Source organism: Sphaerodactylus townsendi, linkage group LG10, assembly GCF_021028975.2.
Source record: "Sphaerodactylus townsendi isolate TG3544 linkage group LG10, MPM_Stown_v2.3, whole genome shotgun sequence".
Taxonomy (NCBI): Eukaryota; Metazoa; Chordata; class Lepidosauria; order Squamata; family Sphaerodactylidae; genus Sphaerodactylus; species Sphaerodactylus townsendi.
In genome coordinates, this window is record NC_059434.1 from 1,354,478 (window position 1) to 1,372,721 (window position 18,244).

The 18,244-nt window shown below is 47.9% G+C and overlaps 1 protein-coding gene across 7 annotated transcripts in view; it reads right to left on the bottom strand.

Moving 5' to 3' along the window:
• The window catches only part of ABLIM2 (actin binding LIM protein family member 2), a 139,415-nt gene that overhangs the window by 112,526 nt on the left and 8,645 nt on the right, over positions 1-18,244 (bottom strand). For all 7 annotated transcript variants that reach the window (XR_007245639.1, XM_048509728.1, XM_048509727.1 and 4 more), the window contains exons 4-5: positions 12,893-13,008; positions 1,750-1,876 (exon numbers count right to left, since the gene is read on the bottom strand). Coding sequence is in view for 6 of the 7 variants with exons in the window: in XM_048509728.1 (XP_048365685.1) it covers positions 1,750-1,876; positions 12,893-13,008 (243 nt within the window). In the remaining variant the exon portion in view is untranslated. The remainder of the gene's footprint in view (positions 1-1,749; positions 1,877-12,892; positions 13,009-18,244) is intronic.

An 18,244-nucleotide genomic window follows, 5' to 3' on the forward strand; every position in this document is an offset into this window, starting at 1 on the left:
TCTTAGAAGTGCATATTTCCATTTTTATCACCCACAGGAAAAGGGGTTTGTTGGGACCCCCATCTCATCTGTTGGCAAGTCCTACACTGAAGGAAGACATCAGAGGAGACTGTACAACAAGCCAGGGAACGGCCAAGGCAAATAAAATTGCAGAGGCTCCTGCCTCAGCTATGCACTTATTTAAGACAAAAAGCCATTTCCAGTGGAATCCAATCCAGCAGGCAGCTTCCCCACTTCCCTTCAGACTAGAAATCAAACTTTCAGAAGTATGTGGACATATTCCTCGTTCTGCCATGTCAGGTTTATGTACTTCTCACTCCTTGGTTTCTTCTCAGCCTCAGTAGGGCTGCCATTTTGCAGGTTAACCTTTTGTGGTGAACAACCACCACCAGCCCCACCCACTGTGAATCTGGCCAATCCTTTCTGTAAAACTGTCCACCACAGCATTTCTTGTTCCACCATGAGGTAGCATGAATTGTGTGCTGGTGGGAGACTTTCACCAGGGGTGCATAGTGCACAAGGGTTTCCCTCACAGTTTTGGGTCCTTAACCCTAATCCCAGACGGATGTGATTACTCAGCGAAGAGGGAAACCTTTGTCCACAGAATTTCAGACTACATACACATGGTGAAACACTCTGTCAAATGAAACTAAGGCCCTGTGGGACAGATCTCAATGCTGCAGGGCCTGCAAGACTGAACTGATCCATCAGGCCTACAGTTCAGGGCAGCAATGGGGTCTGTGTCCCTTCTTTCCTCCCCTTTCTGTCTAGATTACTTAGAGTTGTACGTTGTTATAGGGTTGGGGGAGTGTTTGTCTTGCTCCACTCTTGATAGTTAAATGTCTTAATGTCAAACCTCGGATCTGGAAATCACGGAAACTGAAGATTTGTTCTAAAGCCTTTAATTCGGAGACTAGGTAACATTGTAAAAAAGAGGAATCTGGCAATTCCTGCACAAACCCACCACCTATATCCCGTTGCCTCCTCCCACCAAGCCAAACAGCTTCAGCTCCCCCCTACAAACTACAAAGCATTCACTACAAAGCATTGCGAGCCTGAGAACAGTTCACACCTTCCTTTGACAAGAACTGTGTCCGGGATGCCGAGGGGAAGATAGCAGTCCGGCACTGACAGACTCAGTCCTGACACTTTTAAAAAAAAATTTTTTTATACTTATTGTTCTATTGGATGTTTTATGTAGGTGTAAATTTTATTGCATTTAGTACACACTGTAAACTGCTCTGAGCCAACTGTGAAAGGAGAACAGGGTAATAAGTTGAATTAATAATTACACACACACACGTACACATATATACGTATATTTTGCCTATTCTCTGAAGAGTACCTGCTATTTAAATTTACCAAAAGCTGTACTTCACATGGTGTCACTCAGGTCTCCTTAATGTACATTCAGATATTCTCAATTTCCAGATGCAGTTAGTGCTATCCTGCGCACACTCATCAGGAAATTTCCATAAGCTCCATTGGACCTACTCTCCAGTAGGTGTGCATCAGCTTGCAAGTTATAATGCTTCAGTCAATTTGAGGCTGGGTCCTGAAAGGGGGGAGGGGAGGGGCAAGCCATAGGACCAATAAATATGGAAGCTAGCATTTTTGCAACCCCACAGATTTCTGGTTTCATCTACTTAGGTACTTGTGGTCTGTAAATCCATGCACACCTTTTGATAAAAATACCTTTGATAACATTCATGTCTTAAGTGTTGGCTGAATTCTCATTCTTTAACTTACTTGCTGATGTATTCAGCATTGAGAACTTTGCCACAGATCTTGCACTTAAAACAGGTAAGGTGCCAATGCTTGTCCAAAGCCACCAAAGACTGTCCGTTCTTTATTTCACAGTCACAGCCCCCACAATCTGAAAAAGAAAAACAGATGAAACATGAAGAATACTCTTTGTGCATTATGTGTGAGCCTGAGAAAGAACATGTTCTTTTGAACATCCCATTTGGGTTCATGCACTTAGGACAGAGAGTCACAGGCTAGTCATGCAGGAGGCCCCAGACCAGCAGTGCTTCAGATAATGTCACAAACATGATATTCAATGTGTATCAAAGCACCACACTGAAACTGATATCCTCTTGAGGATGGCATTTGTAAGACATGTCCAACCTAAAGGAAAGTGCGTCTTACCACCTGCCATGGCCCAGACCCCTGCCAAGCAGAAGTCAAGATAGCAGTCCGGTACTTCACTGTTTATTGGAGTCACTGTACAAGCCCCCTTAAGCAGCAGCGGAGAATACAGAGCTAACATTAGTCCAAGGCCAGGATCAACACAAGCAAAGGCTCACTAATCCCAAAGCAGCGTTGCTGCCACACTGCAGCCCTATTCCTACAGCCTTATACACAGAATGGCATTCCCCCTAATTGCCACCCTCCCCCAGCTGTGCCCCCTTAGCCTGGCTCCTGCAAGGACTCCCTGTTTCCCATTGCTTGCTCCAAAGCTGCAAACCTGCTGCTGCGCCTCCACTCCTGTAGGTGACTTCACAGCTGCCTCCATCATTGTTCCCGGGGTTAAGGGGCCCTGGGGGTGAGGAGCTGACAGGCTGTCCCCTGACTGAACAACCGGGTGGTGGGGAAGGACAGAACTGGGGTATGGCAGTAGATTTGGGGTAGCAGTTTCCATCCCAGGTGATGCTTCCTCAGGTGTTGCTTGAGCCCCTGGCCCTGATCTTGTGCCCACTACTGTAGGCTCAGGCTCTCAGTCTGCCTGAGTTGGCTGGACCTCTGATGACCCAGCCACAGCCTCTTCTACCCCAGATTTCTGCAGTGCTGTGGGTCCCTGATGGCCCAGCCAGAGCCTCCTCTTCTGCATGCTCTCTATCTGAGGCTTCTGCCGTGGTGCGCAGGGACCGGACACCACATGATGCTTCCTTTGCATCTACTGACAATTTAAAAATCACCTTTTCACAAAACCTGACAGAAGGACAGGGATTCCCACAGAAAAGGATGTTCAGACCATCCCACAGTGTACTTTGCTTTGGGGCTTCTGTAGCTACAATGTTTCATATTCTGATTACATTCATTGTAAGATGTAATATGGTAGCATCAACAACATTTTTACACATTTTGAAATTTTAAATACACAAATATACACACATATTTAAAGTCTAGTTAGTTGGTGAAGCCGGGACTGGATTAAGGACCGTGTCCATGGCAGGCGTGGTGGCAAGTGACAGACAACTTTTGGCAACCCTGTAAGGTTTTCAAGTTAAGAGAAATTCAAAGAAGGTTTGCTCTGTGTGGCTACCCAGGACTTCCTTGGTGATACCCATCCAGAGACTAACTAGGCTCACCCTGTCTAGTTGTCAAGATCTAACTATGATTTCAGATCCTATTTTGATTGATAATTCACAATAACCATTAGCTTAACTGAGTGTTGTATGATATGTGAACCAAATCAAGTGTGACCTAAAGGTTATCCTTTGTAGAGATGTGAAGGTCTTGAAAAACATACTGTGGCAAAGCTTTCTCCACCAAAGCCTCTTTTCAATTTTTGCTGATGGGAAAATTTGAACATTTGGGGGAGGACTAAAAAAATACTTATGGAATATTTTCTCTTTTGAAATTAATGAAATGCTTTTTAAGACAAGGTTTACCTACTCAAATGTATCTGCTTGAAAAATGTTATATACACGTTATATAATTCTCTCCATTCCTGATAGGGCCCATTCTGAACAACACAAATAAAACATCTTGCAGAGGTTTTAAAAAGAACCATTTGGGCTTTTTTCTCCTGCACAGCATGGCAAAACAAAGCATTTCAGCCCAAAACGGATCTTTTACCAACAACCCCCCCCCCCACAATTAAGAGCTCTTACTTTAATTTTCACGTCAGCTCACGTCCACCATTTTCTGCCGCTTTGGGATTCTCCCCTACCTTGATCTGGATGTTCTGGCTATCCAGATCTAGGCTGTGGTTACTCAGATGTTAGAGTACTATAATGCACTCTACATGGGTCTGCCCTTAAAAACAACATGGAAACTTCATTTTGCACAAAACACTGCAGACCAATTACTATCAGGCATGAGTTGGGACACACTAATCATACACATTCTGTTGACACGCCATTTGTCACTTCAGATTTCCAGTTCTCACCTACAAAATCCTGAATGGTCTTGGGACCACATCCCTGTAGAGCAGCCTCTCTTCTTCTGCACTGCCTTCTAAAGTTACCCTACTACAAATGAGAAAGAGCAGCAGCCGCCCGCTCACGCACTCTCTCTGTGGTGGCTCCCACCTTGGGAATCATCCAGCCCAAGGAGCTCAGAAGGGCTCCCAAACTTCTGCAGTGTAGGGGTGAGCTTGCGAACCCGGCAGAGCTTCAGACAGAGCACAGGAATGCCTGCGCCATCTGTTGCCCTCTGGGCAAGCATCCTCACCCGTCACAAGACCCCCGTGACTCACAGGTCACAAGATGTCCTGGACAAAGGGACAAAAGGTACATACCCCCAGGTATGGATTAGGCCCAGACAGGAGCGTTTCCTCCCGCACGTACACAGCCCCTATGATTCACGTATTGTGCAACATTCTCCCGATCTCCCGCCTTCCCGAAAACCCTAATAAAAGGTGCCAGGGACCGCCAGCTCGGCAGAGTAGCCAGATCCACGGATCATGCTATATCGCCACTGGCTTCTCTCCACCGGATGATATCGCTGCATCTCACCTATTCCTTGCGTCACCCGTAACGACTTCATGCTGGTACCAAAACCCAGGAATCTCCAACCGCCGCCTGCTTACTGTCACCTGAATTAGGCCCCAACGGTGCACTGTCGTCCGCCGGATCTGCACATCCCTGGACCCGCGTTCTAGGACCCTCTCTCGTCCAACGAACGAGGTAAGTATGGGAGCTTGCCAAAGCACTGCTTATAACAAGCACGTCGGTGAGCTGAAAGCACTGATGAAAAGTGCCAGAATCCCAGTAAAGAGAAGGGATCTGCGCAAATTGGTTGGGGAGATTGATAGGCAATGCCCATGGTACCCTGAGAGGGGGACATTGAATCTTAAGGACTGGGAAAGTATCGGACGGATCCTGCACGAGGAGCCCCGTGCCCCAGTACAACTGCTACTGACGTGGAGGCAATGCTTTGCCCAAAAAAACTCAAAAATACACACGTTGCACTCTGGCTGTGTCTAATCTTATATATAATTGAACAACTTAACACTTCTATTTGTATTTACATTTCCTTATTTCTCTGACAAAGTTCTTAAAGATACAGTATAAGTCTTCCAACTCTTATAACTAAACATAAAAAATCACTTAGTCCATTCAATTCTTTGTTCAGAAACAAAACTTCAGTTCCATATAGTCCATATTTCAATTCTGTAGGTGAAACGTCTCGGGCGTATAGAACGTTTTTCGTGCGTCTTCCTCAGTATGCCAGTACGTTCAAACAACTTCCAACAGTTCTTTGAGGCTTCTAATGGGTATATTGGCTCTCTGTTAAGAGTTGCCCGCTCCCATCTATGCCTTTTGAGTTTATTTGGGCTAATGTTGACATTGCACTCTTAAAGATAGTGGCAATGCTTTGCCGCCATCAGTCAGCAAATCCTCGGTCGCTTTGCCGAGGATCTCCCTCTTTCTGATCCTTCACCCTCAATTTCACCCACGGAATACTCTCCTGCTGCTAAATCTGATGCCTGTCCTCCTCCTGCCTTGCCTGCTACTTTGCCTGATTCAAACTCTCCTGCTCCTACTCTCGCGGCGTGTCCGCCTCCTCCTCATTCTCCGCCTTCCGCTCCGCTCCCTCCTTCTGTTTCCGAAGCCACCGTGCCTCCGTCAACGCCACGATATGGTGCACGTTTCAAATCTCTTGCAGAACGCATAAACACTGATCTACAGAGGAAAGAGACGCTGACGGAAGAAAATGCCGACATTTTAGCGGCATGCCCCGTCCACTTTACTGATCATGATGATGGAAATGGTGGCATCCGAAGAATTGTTGAGTATCGCCCGATAGGCTATAATGTGCTCACTGAGCTCCGTAAAGCGATATGGGACATGGGGATTAATAGCCCCTATGTGAGAGGCATGCTGGAAGCAGTCATGCGGAATCACCTAATGGTTCCAGAAGACTGGAAAACAACCTTCCACATGCTCTTGAACCCAGCGCAATATGTGGTCTGGGAAAGTGAATTCCGACAACAATGCCAAATTAGAGGAGCCGCCTCTGGCGGAGCCTACACCACAGAGCAGCTCTATGGCGCCAGAGATTTCACTAATCCTCTTGCACAGATTGTCCTACCAGAGCTCACCCTTACGGCCGCCTCTGAAGGCGCTTACAAAGCGTTTCTGAAAGTACCTAATACTGGACGACCAGTTCAGAGCTTCTCTAACAGCAGGCAAAAGCCTCAGGAGCCTTACGCAGAATTCCTGAACAGGCTCCAGAAAGCTCTTAGGAGACAAGTTGATAACGATGTGGCCCAAACAGAACTTCTCATGTTACGCACTTGCAGCTAAGGAGAAGCGCCTCCGCCGAAGTGTCTCTCCGAGGCGTATCACAGGTTTAGGAAAAAAATCCGGGTGTAACTTGGCCAACATGCTTAAAGCTTGCCAGGACATCGGATCGCCCTCACATCAAGCCAGTCTCCTAGCCGCAGCAATCATGTCTGGAAACAAAAAAACTCCAAGGAGAATAAGCTTCAATTCGCGGTAGGGCAGGGACACTTCCTCGAAAGGACTGTAGGAGTCTCTCCAGGGGGCTTACCGCCCCGACGGAGGAGGGTCCGCCTCTAAACGGCGAGGACCCCAAGGCAAGCCCAAGACAAAATGTCCCTTGTGTCAGAAAGGCTTCCATTGGAGAAGCGAATGCAGGTCGGGAAACTCGAATCCGGGCCTCTCCCTGGCCCAGGAACAAACAGGGGGGGTATTAAAACAGCCCCAGGACCCGAGACCTGCATCGCAAAAGCCAGAACGATCTCTCTCAGCCAGCATTTCTCTTACTTGTCTTCAACCCCTTTCCCTCAAATTTCCTCATGAGATCTTAATCACTCCTACTCAATACAGCGATCCAATTCCCCCCGAGGACATTGGGTTGGTTTTGCCTAAGGCCTCAGCCGCTGAGCAGGGATTGTTTGTTATTCCAGGGGTCATTGACTCCACACACCAGGGAGCCATTCACATCTAGGTGTGGACAAACATCCCACAGGAGTTCCCCGGCGGAATCAGCTGCACCCAGCTGATCCTCTTGCCCCACGCGCTGCCAGCTTCCAATTCAATAAAGGCCACTAGCCCAGGTAACCAATGCAGCGCAGCCGGAACCACCATGGCAGCGGTGGAAACACCCATTGGTAGCTCTCGTCCCTACTTGGAGCTCACCATCGAGGAGTGCCTTTTTCGGGGGTTGGTGGACACGGGCGCAGATGTGACCGTCATCAGAGCAGCTGACTGGCCTGATCGGCCTGATCAGTGGCCAGCCGAGGCCTGCCCTCGTGTTTGGGGGGTGGGGGAAAGCAGACCGCGAGACCGAGCGTCCGCCTGCTCACGGTCAGCAGCCCCGGACTTGCGCGGCAGCTCACGGTCCGCCCCGTCATTTTGGACATCCACGTGAACTTGTGGGGAAGAGATCTTATGATCCAGGTCAAAACTACCTTAGTCTGGGATGGATAAAGCCATGCCCACCGCCCTTCCTCTCACATGGCTCACAGAAACCCCTGTTTGGGTAGAGCAATGGCCGCTGCCCAGAGAGAAACTGACCGCCATGCACCAACTGGTAGAGGAACAACTTGCAGCCGGCCACATAGAAATTTCCACCTCACCATGGAACACGCCCGTTTTTGTCATCAAGAAAAAGAGTGGTCGCTGGCGACTCCTCCAGAACTTGAGAGCAGTAAATGCGTGCATTCAACCCATGGGCCCCTTGCAGTGTGGTCTTCCTAACCCCAATCTTATTCCCACAGCATATCAGGTCTTGGTGCTAGACCTTTCAGGTGAATTCTATCTTTTAACATCCAAAGGTGTGAGGGCCAGTTGGCTGGCTGGCCCCCCCGGATTAAAAACCGGGCCCCCTTTCGGGGCCCTAGGTTAAAAGAGCCGCCCGGGAGCGGCTCATTGTAATTTAAGCACTATCATCACTTCTAAATCTATTAAGGACCCCAGGCTAACAAAAAAGAAAGCCGCGACCGGCGTCTCTGGCCGAAGCCACCCCTTAAGGAGCAGTTTTCGAGCCAAAGCCATGCCACGCATGCCTGGTTTCAATTCGGTCAGAAGAACAGCCTTTTGATTTAGCCTTTACAGCCATGGTAAGTAACTTTACCTTCACAACTAAACCTCTTCCTGCCTTCGTCTCAAGAACTCCTGTTTGTGAGATTTGCGCTCTTTCGCAATGTGTTGGTTTCAGTATAATAACCTTTAAAGTTCAATGTTTCGCAGAAATTAAGTATGCATACCCACAATCCCTGGACGGTCCGCCTGCCCTCACGGGAGGCTCAGACCATTACATTGACGTGTACTAATGATGCAGCCGAAGCCGGCTCCCCATGTTAATCGTTTTCCCTTTCGCCCTTCCTGTCTCCACTTTGTGTTATGTGTTCTTAATGCCTTTAGTGTTGCTAACGATCGTTGAGCGGGCCAACCGCACCTTCAAGGAGATTTTGGCCAAACAAACTAAAGAAAAGGGAATAGGTGGCCTCCCCAATCAAGGACTTATCCAACAAACTGAAGCCAAAGTACTCTTCACCATTAATCATTTAAATTTGCTCGCCCAGGGCAGCAAGCCACACCTGTGGAAAGGCATTTCAGACAGTCGGAACCTCTTCCTCATGCCCAAGTTTATTACCGCCAGTTACCAGACAGAACCTGGCAGGGCCCAGCCCCGCTGATAACCTGGGGGAGGGGATATGCTTCAGTCCTTCTCCCTACAGGTCCTCTGTGGATTCCTGCCCACCATGTCCGGCCAGCCCATGGAGTGGCACCAGATGGGAACCAACCCCATCCCGGAGATGGAACAGATCTCCCTGGAGGATCCAGCCCAGCAGCCCCCCCGACGGAGCCGCTGCCAGCGCCAGAACGAGCAGAAGATCCGGATGACCTGGGGGGACGTCAAGGCCATGACCAGCCAAGCGCAGAAGCTGTTGCAACAACGAGGCCGCCCCGAGACACCTGAGAATCTCTGCGCTGCAATCTTTGCGGTTAACACTGCCAATTCCGCAGTCACAATCATCTGTTTGCTTTGCTGTCTACTACCGGTGACAATCGGTCACCCCCTCTTGGATCTAAATCAAGCTAATATCTGGGAGCGGTTTGCCCAGGAGCCGGAGCCGCTCCGCCCTCCCCCTCGACCCCTCTTGCCGGAGCGACGCAGTAGCCCTCTCCGAGGCAAAGTATGTTTCCCTCGTGACTTCCCTTGTGGGAGTCCCCGGACTTGCTTCCTTTAACGCTAAGACTATCGGCCGCCTGGCTTGCGCTCTCGCCAAGTCCATTAATTCCACCTCAACTGCTCTGGATGCATTGGCTTCCGAGCAACAGGAACTTCGCCAGGCGACCTTAGATAATCGTGCTGCTATTGACTATTTGTTGTTACTGCATCACCAAGGATGTGAGAGTGTAAATAATATGTGTTGTTTTAATCTTTCTGATAATTCCCATTTGATTCATATTGAGGTGTGTGCATTGCAAGATATTGTGTCTAATCTGAAATATGATGTGCTTCCCCACTGGTGGTCTGCAATTTGGAGTTGGCTGCCTGGTGGGTGGTGGCATGTTATCATTCAGTTCTTCATTGGAGTTCTTGTATGCTTTGTTGTTGGAACTTGCTTTGTTCAATGTATTTCTAGCCTTGCTTGTAATATGTGTAAGAAACCCTTTGACTTTCCTCTGCACAGGAACCAAGCTGTAATGCTACACAAACAGCTCAATCATTTTGAGAGAGTTCCCAGGGATGCAAACGTTCCTCCAAATTATTAGCTGATTTGGTCTTTGCCTTAAATTGTTAGAAATGGGGAGATGTAGGGGTGAGCCTGCGAACCCGGCAGAGCTTCAGACAGAGCACAGGAATGCCTGCGCCATCTGTTGCCCTCTGGGCAAGCATCCTCACCCGTCACAAGACCCCCGTGACTCACAGGTCACAAGATGTCCTGGACAAAGGGACAAAAGGTACATACCCCCAGGTATGGATTAGGCCCAGACAGGAGCGTTTCCTCCCGCACGTACGCAGCCTCTATGATTCATGTATTGTGCAACATTCTCCCGATCTCCCGCCTTCCCGAAAACCCTAATAAAAGGTGCCAGGGACCACCAGCTCGGCAGAGTAGCCAGATCCACGGATCACGCTATATCGCTACTGGCTTCTCTCCACCAGATGATATCGCTGCGTCTCACCTATTCCTTGCGTCGCCCGTAACGACTTCACTGCAGAATGCGCAAAACCACTGTGTTCAAATGGGGGCAACCACAGTTACTTAATTGTTCACTTTTTCCTGTAATGAGGACCCAACACTCCCCCTTTCTCCATTTTATCCTCACAAGGCTGATAGCGTGTGCATGACTGGCCCGAGGCCACCCCACAAGCTTCCATCATGCAGGGGGAATTCTGCGATCCTCACCTGACACTTAACCATGACATGATACAGATCTCAATATTACATATTTGTCAAAATGAAGACCAAAAATGAATCTTTCTGACCCCAAACACTGCAAACTTATCTGGCCATGTACTGTTCCAGTTTAAAAAATTACCGGTTATAAAAATATCCAAAATCTGCAAAAGTTCAAATTTGCTTTTAACTTTAAAGGTTAAATCTTCAAACATCTATCCATTTTCATAGCTGTTTTGATGTGGACAGCGGTCAAATATAAACGAACGAGATGTTAATGGCTAAACACTACTGCACAAAACCAAAAAGGATCAATGCATGCCAGCCACCAAACTCTGACCAACAATGAATAGCTTTACAAAGAAGCTAACAAATATTGAATTACTGGATATTTTGTGGCTATCTAGTAAATACTCAGAGAAAACCATTGCCTTGTTCAACATCAATGCTAACACACAAGAATGGGAAGACATCAAGTATCTGTACTTTAATCAACTCAACCAAGGGTATTAAAACAACTGACAGAAGTAATCTCAAAACCACTTGCTATAATCTTTGAGAATTCCTGGAGAACAGAGGTTCCAGAAGACTGGAGGAGGGCAAATGTTGTCCGCACCTTCAAAAAAAGGAGAAGTCCCAAACAATTACCGCTCAATCAGCCTGACATCAATATCAGGAAAGATTCTAGAGCAGATCATTAAACCAGACAGTCTGTAAGCACATAGAAGGGAGCAGCAGTGGCGTAGGAGGTTAAGAGCTCATGTATCTAATCTGGAGGAACCGGGTTTGATTCCCAGCTCTGCCGCCTGAGCTGTGGAGGCTTATCTGGGGAATTCAGATTAGCCTGTACACTCCCACACATGCCAGCTGGGTGACCTTGGGCTAGTCACAGCTTCTCAGAGCTCTCTCAGCCCCACCTACCTCACAGGGTGTTTGTTGTGAGGGGGGAAGGGCAAGGAGATTGTAAGCCCCTTTGAGTCTCCTGCAGGAGAGAAAGGGGGGGATATAAATCCAAACTCTTCTTCTTCTTCTTCTTCTACTATGATCACTAAATGTCCATGTGGGTTTCTCAAAATCAAGCCATTCCAGACTAATCTTATCTTTTTTTGATAGAGTGACAAGCTTGGTAGACAAAGGGAGTGCTGTTGATATATCATACCTTGATTTCAGTTGACTTTTGACAAGGTCCCCCTTGATATTCTTGAAAAAAAGCTAGTAGACAAATGATTTGTAATTGGTAGACTGATTAAACTCAAAGGGTACTCACCAATGGCTCTTCTTCATCCTGCAGAGAAGTGACTAATGGGGTGCCACAGGGTTCTGTCCTAGGTCCAGTTCTATTCAATATTTTTATCAGTGACTTGGATGATGGAATAGAGGGCATGCTAATCAAATTTGCAGATGATACCAAATTGGGGGGGGGGGGGGGAATTCACCAGAGGACAGGATCACAATTCAAAATGACCTGGACACATTAGAGAGCTGGGCCAAAAATAACAAAATGAATTTGGACAGAGATAAATGTAAGGTACTCCACTTAGGCAGAAAAAAATGAAATATAGGATGGGTGACACCTGGCTTGACAACAGTACATGTGAAAGGGATCTGGGAGTCTTAAGAGACCACAAACTGAACACGAGTCAACAGTGTGATGTGGCAGATAAGAAAGGAAATGCAATTCTGGGATGCATGAATAGGAGTAGAGCAGTGGTGGCGAACCTTTGGCACTCCATCTGGAGTGCCAAAGGTTTGCCACCACGGGAGTAGAGTATCTAGATCGAGTACCAGTGCATTCTGCATTGGTCAGACCTCATCCGGAACACTGTGTCCAGTTCTGGACCCCACAGTTTAAGAAGGACACTAGCAAGCTGGGACAGGTCCAGAGGAGGACGATCAGAATGGTAAAAGGTCCGGAGTCCATGCCCTATGAGGAGAGACTTAGGGATCTGGGGATGTTCAGTCTGGAGAAGAGAAGGTTAAGGGGTGACATGATCGCCATGTTTAAATATTTGAACGGATGTCATGTTGAAGAGGGAGCAAGCTTGTTTTCTGCTGCTTCAGAGACTTGGGCAAGGAATAATGTATTCAAAGTACAGGAAAAGCAGTTCACCTAAACATTAGGAAGAACTTCCTGATGGTAAAGACTGTTTGACTGTGGAATATGATGTCTCAAAGCATGGTGGAGTCTCCTTCTTTGGAGGCTTTTAAGCAGAGGCTGGATAACCATCTGTTGGGAGTGCTTTGATTATGTCTTCCTGCATGGCTGGGGATTGGACTTGATGGCCTTTGGGGTCTCCTCCAATCCTAAGATTCTAAGAGAAAAAGGAACCTGAGGCTTACTTTGGGGGGCTTGGACTGGCAAACTGCTGTTGCTCCCAGTAGATGGCACAGAACACTTCTGGCAGACGCAGTCTCTCCCGTTGAAAGTAACACGATCTCCAGGAGGAAAACGCTGCCTGCAGCAAGACAAGTTAACATATTAATGAACAGAAATCATTAGCCTTGGAACCCCAGCTGTTTCATTTTGGTACAAAAGAGTAACTTATTTAGTATTTGATCATTTGTTCTCAGTATGAAGAACTGGCTTAAGAGAGAAGGAATCTCTGGCAATGAATTCAGGTACACTTGTCTGTCATTTGTATTTCTCAAAGTCTTCTCATCAAGAAATCAAATGTGCTTTTGGAGGAGGTACAGTAGCCTAAAGAACTCTGTTCCCCATCAGAAGAAACAGAATCAAGGACCACAGGGGGACTTTAGAATCTACAGCTACAATTTTTAAGCATATCTGCAAGGAGGCAGCAAACTGAACTATGTGGGACTTGCATCAAAGGACACACTTTTAGGATCAAGCTGTGACAGCCACCCCCAAGATGTGTGGGAGGGACTGTGGATCAGTGACACATCTGCTGTAGGCCTCAGGTTCATCTCCCAATGTCTTCAATTAAAAGGACTAGGTAGTAGGGGATGTGAAAAACATCTGCCTGAGACCTGGGATATCTGCTGCCAGACTGAGAAGACAGCACTGACAGACTGAGGGTCTCAGTCAGCATAAGGCAGCTTCCCATGTTCATGTGGGTAAGGTCAAGCACCACTCCACCCTGCCATGAAATCTGGCCCAGCCTACCCTCATGCCACCTTTGCCCCAAGCCTCTGTAGGTGATGATGCCCACCCACAATCCTCCAGTGCCTGTTTCTCCCCCACCAGCTGAACTTGCTCGCTTCCCTCATTTGTTTGGATCAAGTTTTCTGCAGAAGCAGTCTTCAACCTCTCTGGGCTCAGGAGCCATCTTTAGCGTCAAGCAACTCACTGAGCTGCAAGCAGGTGTCAGGAAGTCACAGGAAGAAGAGGAACCAGTCTCTGAAAGATGATCCCACCAGCATTGTATAGTGGTTAAGAGCAGGTGCACTCTAATCTGGAGAACCGGGGTTGATTCCCCACTCTGCCACTAGAGCTGTGGAGGCTTATCTGGTGAACCAGATTAACTTGTGCACTCCAACACATGTGTCAGCTGGGTGTCCTTGGACTAGTCACAGTTCTTCCGAGCTCTCTCAGCCCCACCCACCTCACAGGGTGTTTGTTGGGGAGGGGATGCCTTTGGCTTTCTATACATGTGAACCAGCAAGTCCAGTGAGCCCTGATTATTACAGGGTTGAAGACTCTGGTGTTAGTGTGTTTCCACTGGGATGGGGGTGGGGGTGGTTCTAAACACATCTGTAAAGAAACGGCTTTCTACCCTTAAGGTTTGAAAATGTTTCAGCATCTTTCCCCTCTGAGCAGGATGGAGGGGGAAGTCACTTCAACTGCTGCCTAAGAGTCCACTGAATAAGCCAACACCCACCCACCCCCTTCTCCAAGCAGGTATCACAGATTTGAAGGTCTTAAAGGGACAGAAAGACCTCATGAAGAGGATTGAGGAGCTAGCAGGAAAGGCTTCCTTGACCCAGACTAATCAGGTCAAGGGGAAGGGCTCTTCTGGCTGGAGCCCTCGAAGGGGACAAGGCTTTTGCTGGAGCTCTGTGGGAGGCAGCCATCTTGGCCATGTGGTTGCCCAGGGAGCCGGCCCAATTGTCCAGGTAATGGGAACTCTACGGGATCTGTAATATTCTAAGCTTAAGAGCCTGCCCTTTAATACCATCCGGTGGGGTATGTACAGAGGGAGGGGCAGAGGAATTGTGTTTATCTCTCATTTCTTCTAAATCCCTTGTTGTGCTAAAAGTATGCTTTAAATATTTTCCTTTTAATAAATTTTCCTTTTAATAAACACTTGTTAAAGTTGGATGCTGGTGGCCGTTCTCTGTACCACACAGACCTCCATGGTCTTGGACATGTTTTTACAAAGGGGTGCCAGGAGGGAGGATGGCTGGCAGTTGGCAAGCAGCTATTTCTCCAGGGGCTCACCAGGCTGTAAATCATCCCCGTGGTGCCCAGGAGTGGGGAAGGGGGAGACACAGAGGCTAGGCCTCCAAGCTGGCAAGGAAGCTGGGGAGCCATGGCCCTCCTCAGTGAGAAATTCCTACAAGGGTTGGGTGGTGGTAGCAGTTACCCGAGAGAGAGAGAGAGAGAGAGAGAGAGAGAGAGAGAGAGAGAGAGAGAAAGCCCCTCCAGGAGAAGTTGGGAACCCCTGGGAGAGGTTGGGTGGAATAGGGCCTGCAGGTCAAAACAGGCCTGTTCTCCCACAACCTCCTAGAAGTAAGTGGCAGTTCACACAGGGACGTAGGTATAGATTTTGTATGGGGAGGTCGGGGGCAGGGCCACGCCCCCACCCACCCTGGGAGCATGGCCACACCTCCCTAAGCCCTGCCCCCAGCCTCAGTGTTTATAAAAGCAGTTCTCTGAGGCCAGGGACGGCAGACTCCCCTGCCCCCGCACCAGCTGGGCTTCCAGATGGCAGATGGCAGTCCATTCTGCCCTCCCCTCCAGGCAGAGGTGTAGCTAGGGAAAATGGAGCCCAGTGCAAAATCTGAGTTTTGCGGGGGGGGCCTCCCATGGGCGGCCACTGTGATGCTGGAATCCACCCCAAACAACATTATTTTCAATGGTGTTTAAACTAGGGAGCCCAGATTCTTCTTTTAAATCCACCTTAAAGGGAGAATCTGGGGTCCCCAGTTAAAACAACATTGAAAGTGATGCTGTTTTGGGATGGATTCTTCCCCACCCTGAAACAGCATCACTTTAAATGTTTAAACTGGGAACCTCAGATTCTCCCTTTAAGTCCATGCCGAAGGGGGTGGATTTAAAAGGAGAATCTGGGGAAATTTGGAGGGTGCCTGCTGTCAGGGGTGCATTGTTAAGTTAGCAGCACCAAACTTTCAGGGTATATTTAGGAGACTCTCCTGATGATACCACCCAGGTTTGGTGAAGTTTGGTTCAGGGGGTCCAAATTTATGGACCCTCAAAGTGTAGCCCCCATCTCCTATTAGTGTCAGATCCTCAATGAGTGAAACAACACCTTGTAGAGAACAGAGGTTTATTCGACCAGAGGACAGCTTGGAAAAGCCAGAATTGACTTTTCCCCGCGCAAACACCAGTATATTAAAAGAGCAACCACACACTCCATGTGAACAGGCAAAGAAATATGTAGACAGTTTTGATAAGAGCAAGTGTCCGTTTGAGCTGACCTAGGCCAGCACCTGGTGGCGAAAACAGCTAGAAACAATCACACAATATGTAATGCCCATTCCCCCCCAAGCCTAAAGCAGCAAGCAGCTCCCAGCACCTACTAGGCATCCTGATACCTAGCTCCCATTGGAGACAATGGGGGATGGGGGCACCCCCTTTGGGAGTCCATAATTTTGGACCCTCACCAAACCTGGGTGGTATCATCAGGAGAGTAACCCAAACAATCCCTGAAATTTTGGTGCTGCTAGCCTAAAAACTACGCCCCCTGCAGGCCAAAAACTCAAAAAACACTTAAAAATACAAAAAATACAAACAGGGTGGAGCTTCGGACATGTAATGGGAGGGTTAAACCCGGGAAAAAAACCCTTACCTACGTCCTTGAGTTCACAAAACCCAGCCCGGATTCCTTGTTGTCTGAACACTAGTAGCATTAAACATTCCTACCGCCATATTTCCAGTTTTCATCCATACACAGCAAAAGTACCATTTAAAACAAGTAAACTGAAAATGGTGGTTCATAGTGGAGATCAATTATCTAACAGAAGTGCAACAGAGTTGGCTGCTGTTTCATAAAGCAAATGCATAGTCACCCACCTGCTCAACCCATGGGGAAATTATGCAAAACATTGAATTTCCCACAATTATTAAAGTTACTTGAAATGACAGCTATGATTTGATGATAAAGTGCCTAAGATTCTACTGAGTGTTATACTACAATCTGAGTTACACACAGGGTTGTTGTGAGAGTAAAATGGGGGAGCAGAGAATGATGTTGTAACCTGCTTAGAAGAAGGAGAAGGAGAGGAGGAAGAGGAGTTGGATTTATATACCCCTTTCTCTCCTATAGGAGACTCAATGGGGCTTACAAACTCCTTTCCCTCCTCCCCCCCAATAAACATCCTGTGAGGTGGGTGGGGCTGAGAGAGCTCAGAAGAACTGTGTCTAGACCAAGGTCACCCAGCTGGTGTGTGCTGGAGTGCACAGGCTAATCTGAATTCCCCAGATAAGCCTCCACAGCTCAACCGGCAGAGCAGAGAAACAAATCCAGTTCCTTCAGTTTAGAGTGCTCCTGTTCTTAACCACTAGGCAACTGCTGCTCACTGGGTCCTCGCAGGGAAGAAAAATGGGTTATAAATATATTTTATGTTCTACCCACACACAAATAAGCTAAACTTACTTCTTGACATGGAATGGATAAATTGAGCTAAACTGGTTGGCAGAGAGTATTATGGGGGCAAGGAAAGTCAGCAGTTGGGGTCAGGATTAAGCAATGCCTATTTACTCCTTCCTGCAGAGATCGTCATCTGTGACAAAAAGCGAAGATGTAAACTACTCACTGGGTGACCCACAGGTCTCATTCTCTCAGCTTATCCTGCCTTATAGGGATGCTGCAATGGTATGGATGGAGTGACCTCTGGATAGGAGAAGAACCACTTTACTGTCGAAAGGCAGGATATAAATGTTTCTGATCTATATACTAATAGCCAAGTTGGCCAACTTCCCAAGACTCCACCACCAAATCTCCAGGATTTTCCCAACCTGTAGCTGGCAACCCTCAGGGAATTCTAGTTGGGAGATCTGTTGTGACCCCAGGAGATCTCCAGGCCCCACCTGGAGGTTGGCTACCCCATAAGGACAAAAAGAAGCTGGAAAGGGGGAGATACTGTGGGAGATTTCAGGAAATAAAAAATGGAGACGGTGGGAGAGGGGAAATGAGATGCCTCCCACGGGTCCTCACAGCTTCCCCCTGGTCTATATACGATGGAGACTTCTGAGTCAATCAGCTGGGAAACTGAGGCAACAGGGAGCGGCCCAAGTCCCAGCACAAAGGGCTGATGTGGACAAGACACTCTGGAAAGCGAGACCTTCACCACTATCCACATCTGGATGGCAGTGGAAGGAGAGAACTGGTGAAAGCCACATGGGATTGGAACTTGTCATACAGTATAAAGGCTACAGTTGAGAGAAACAAGTGTTGATGGCAGTCAGTATCACACTTTTATTACCCCCCTACACACACACACACACTCACACACACACAATTAGAGATGCTGTCCGATTTCATACAAAAC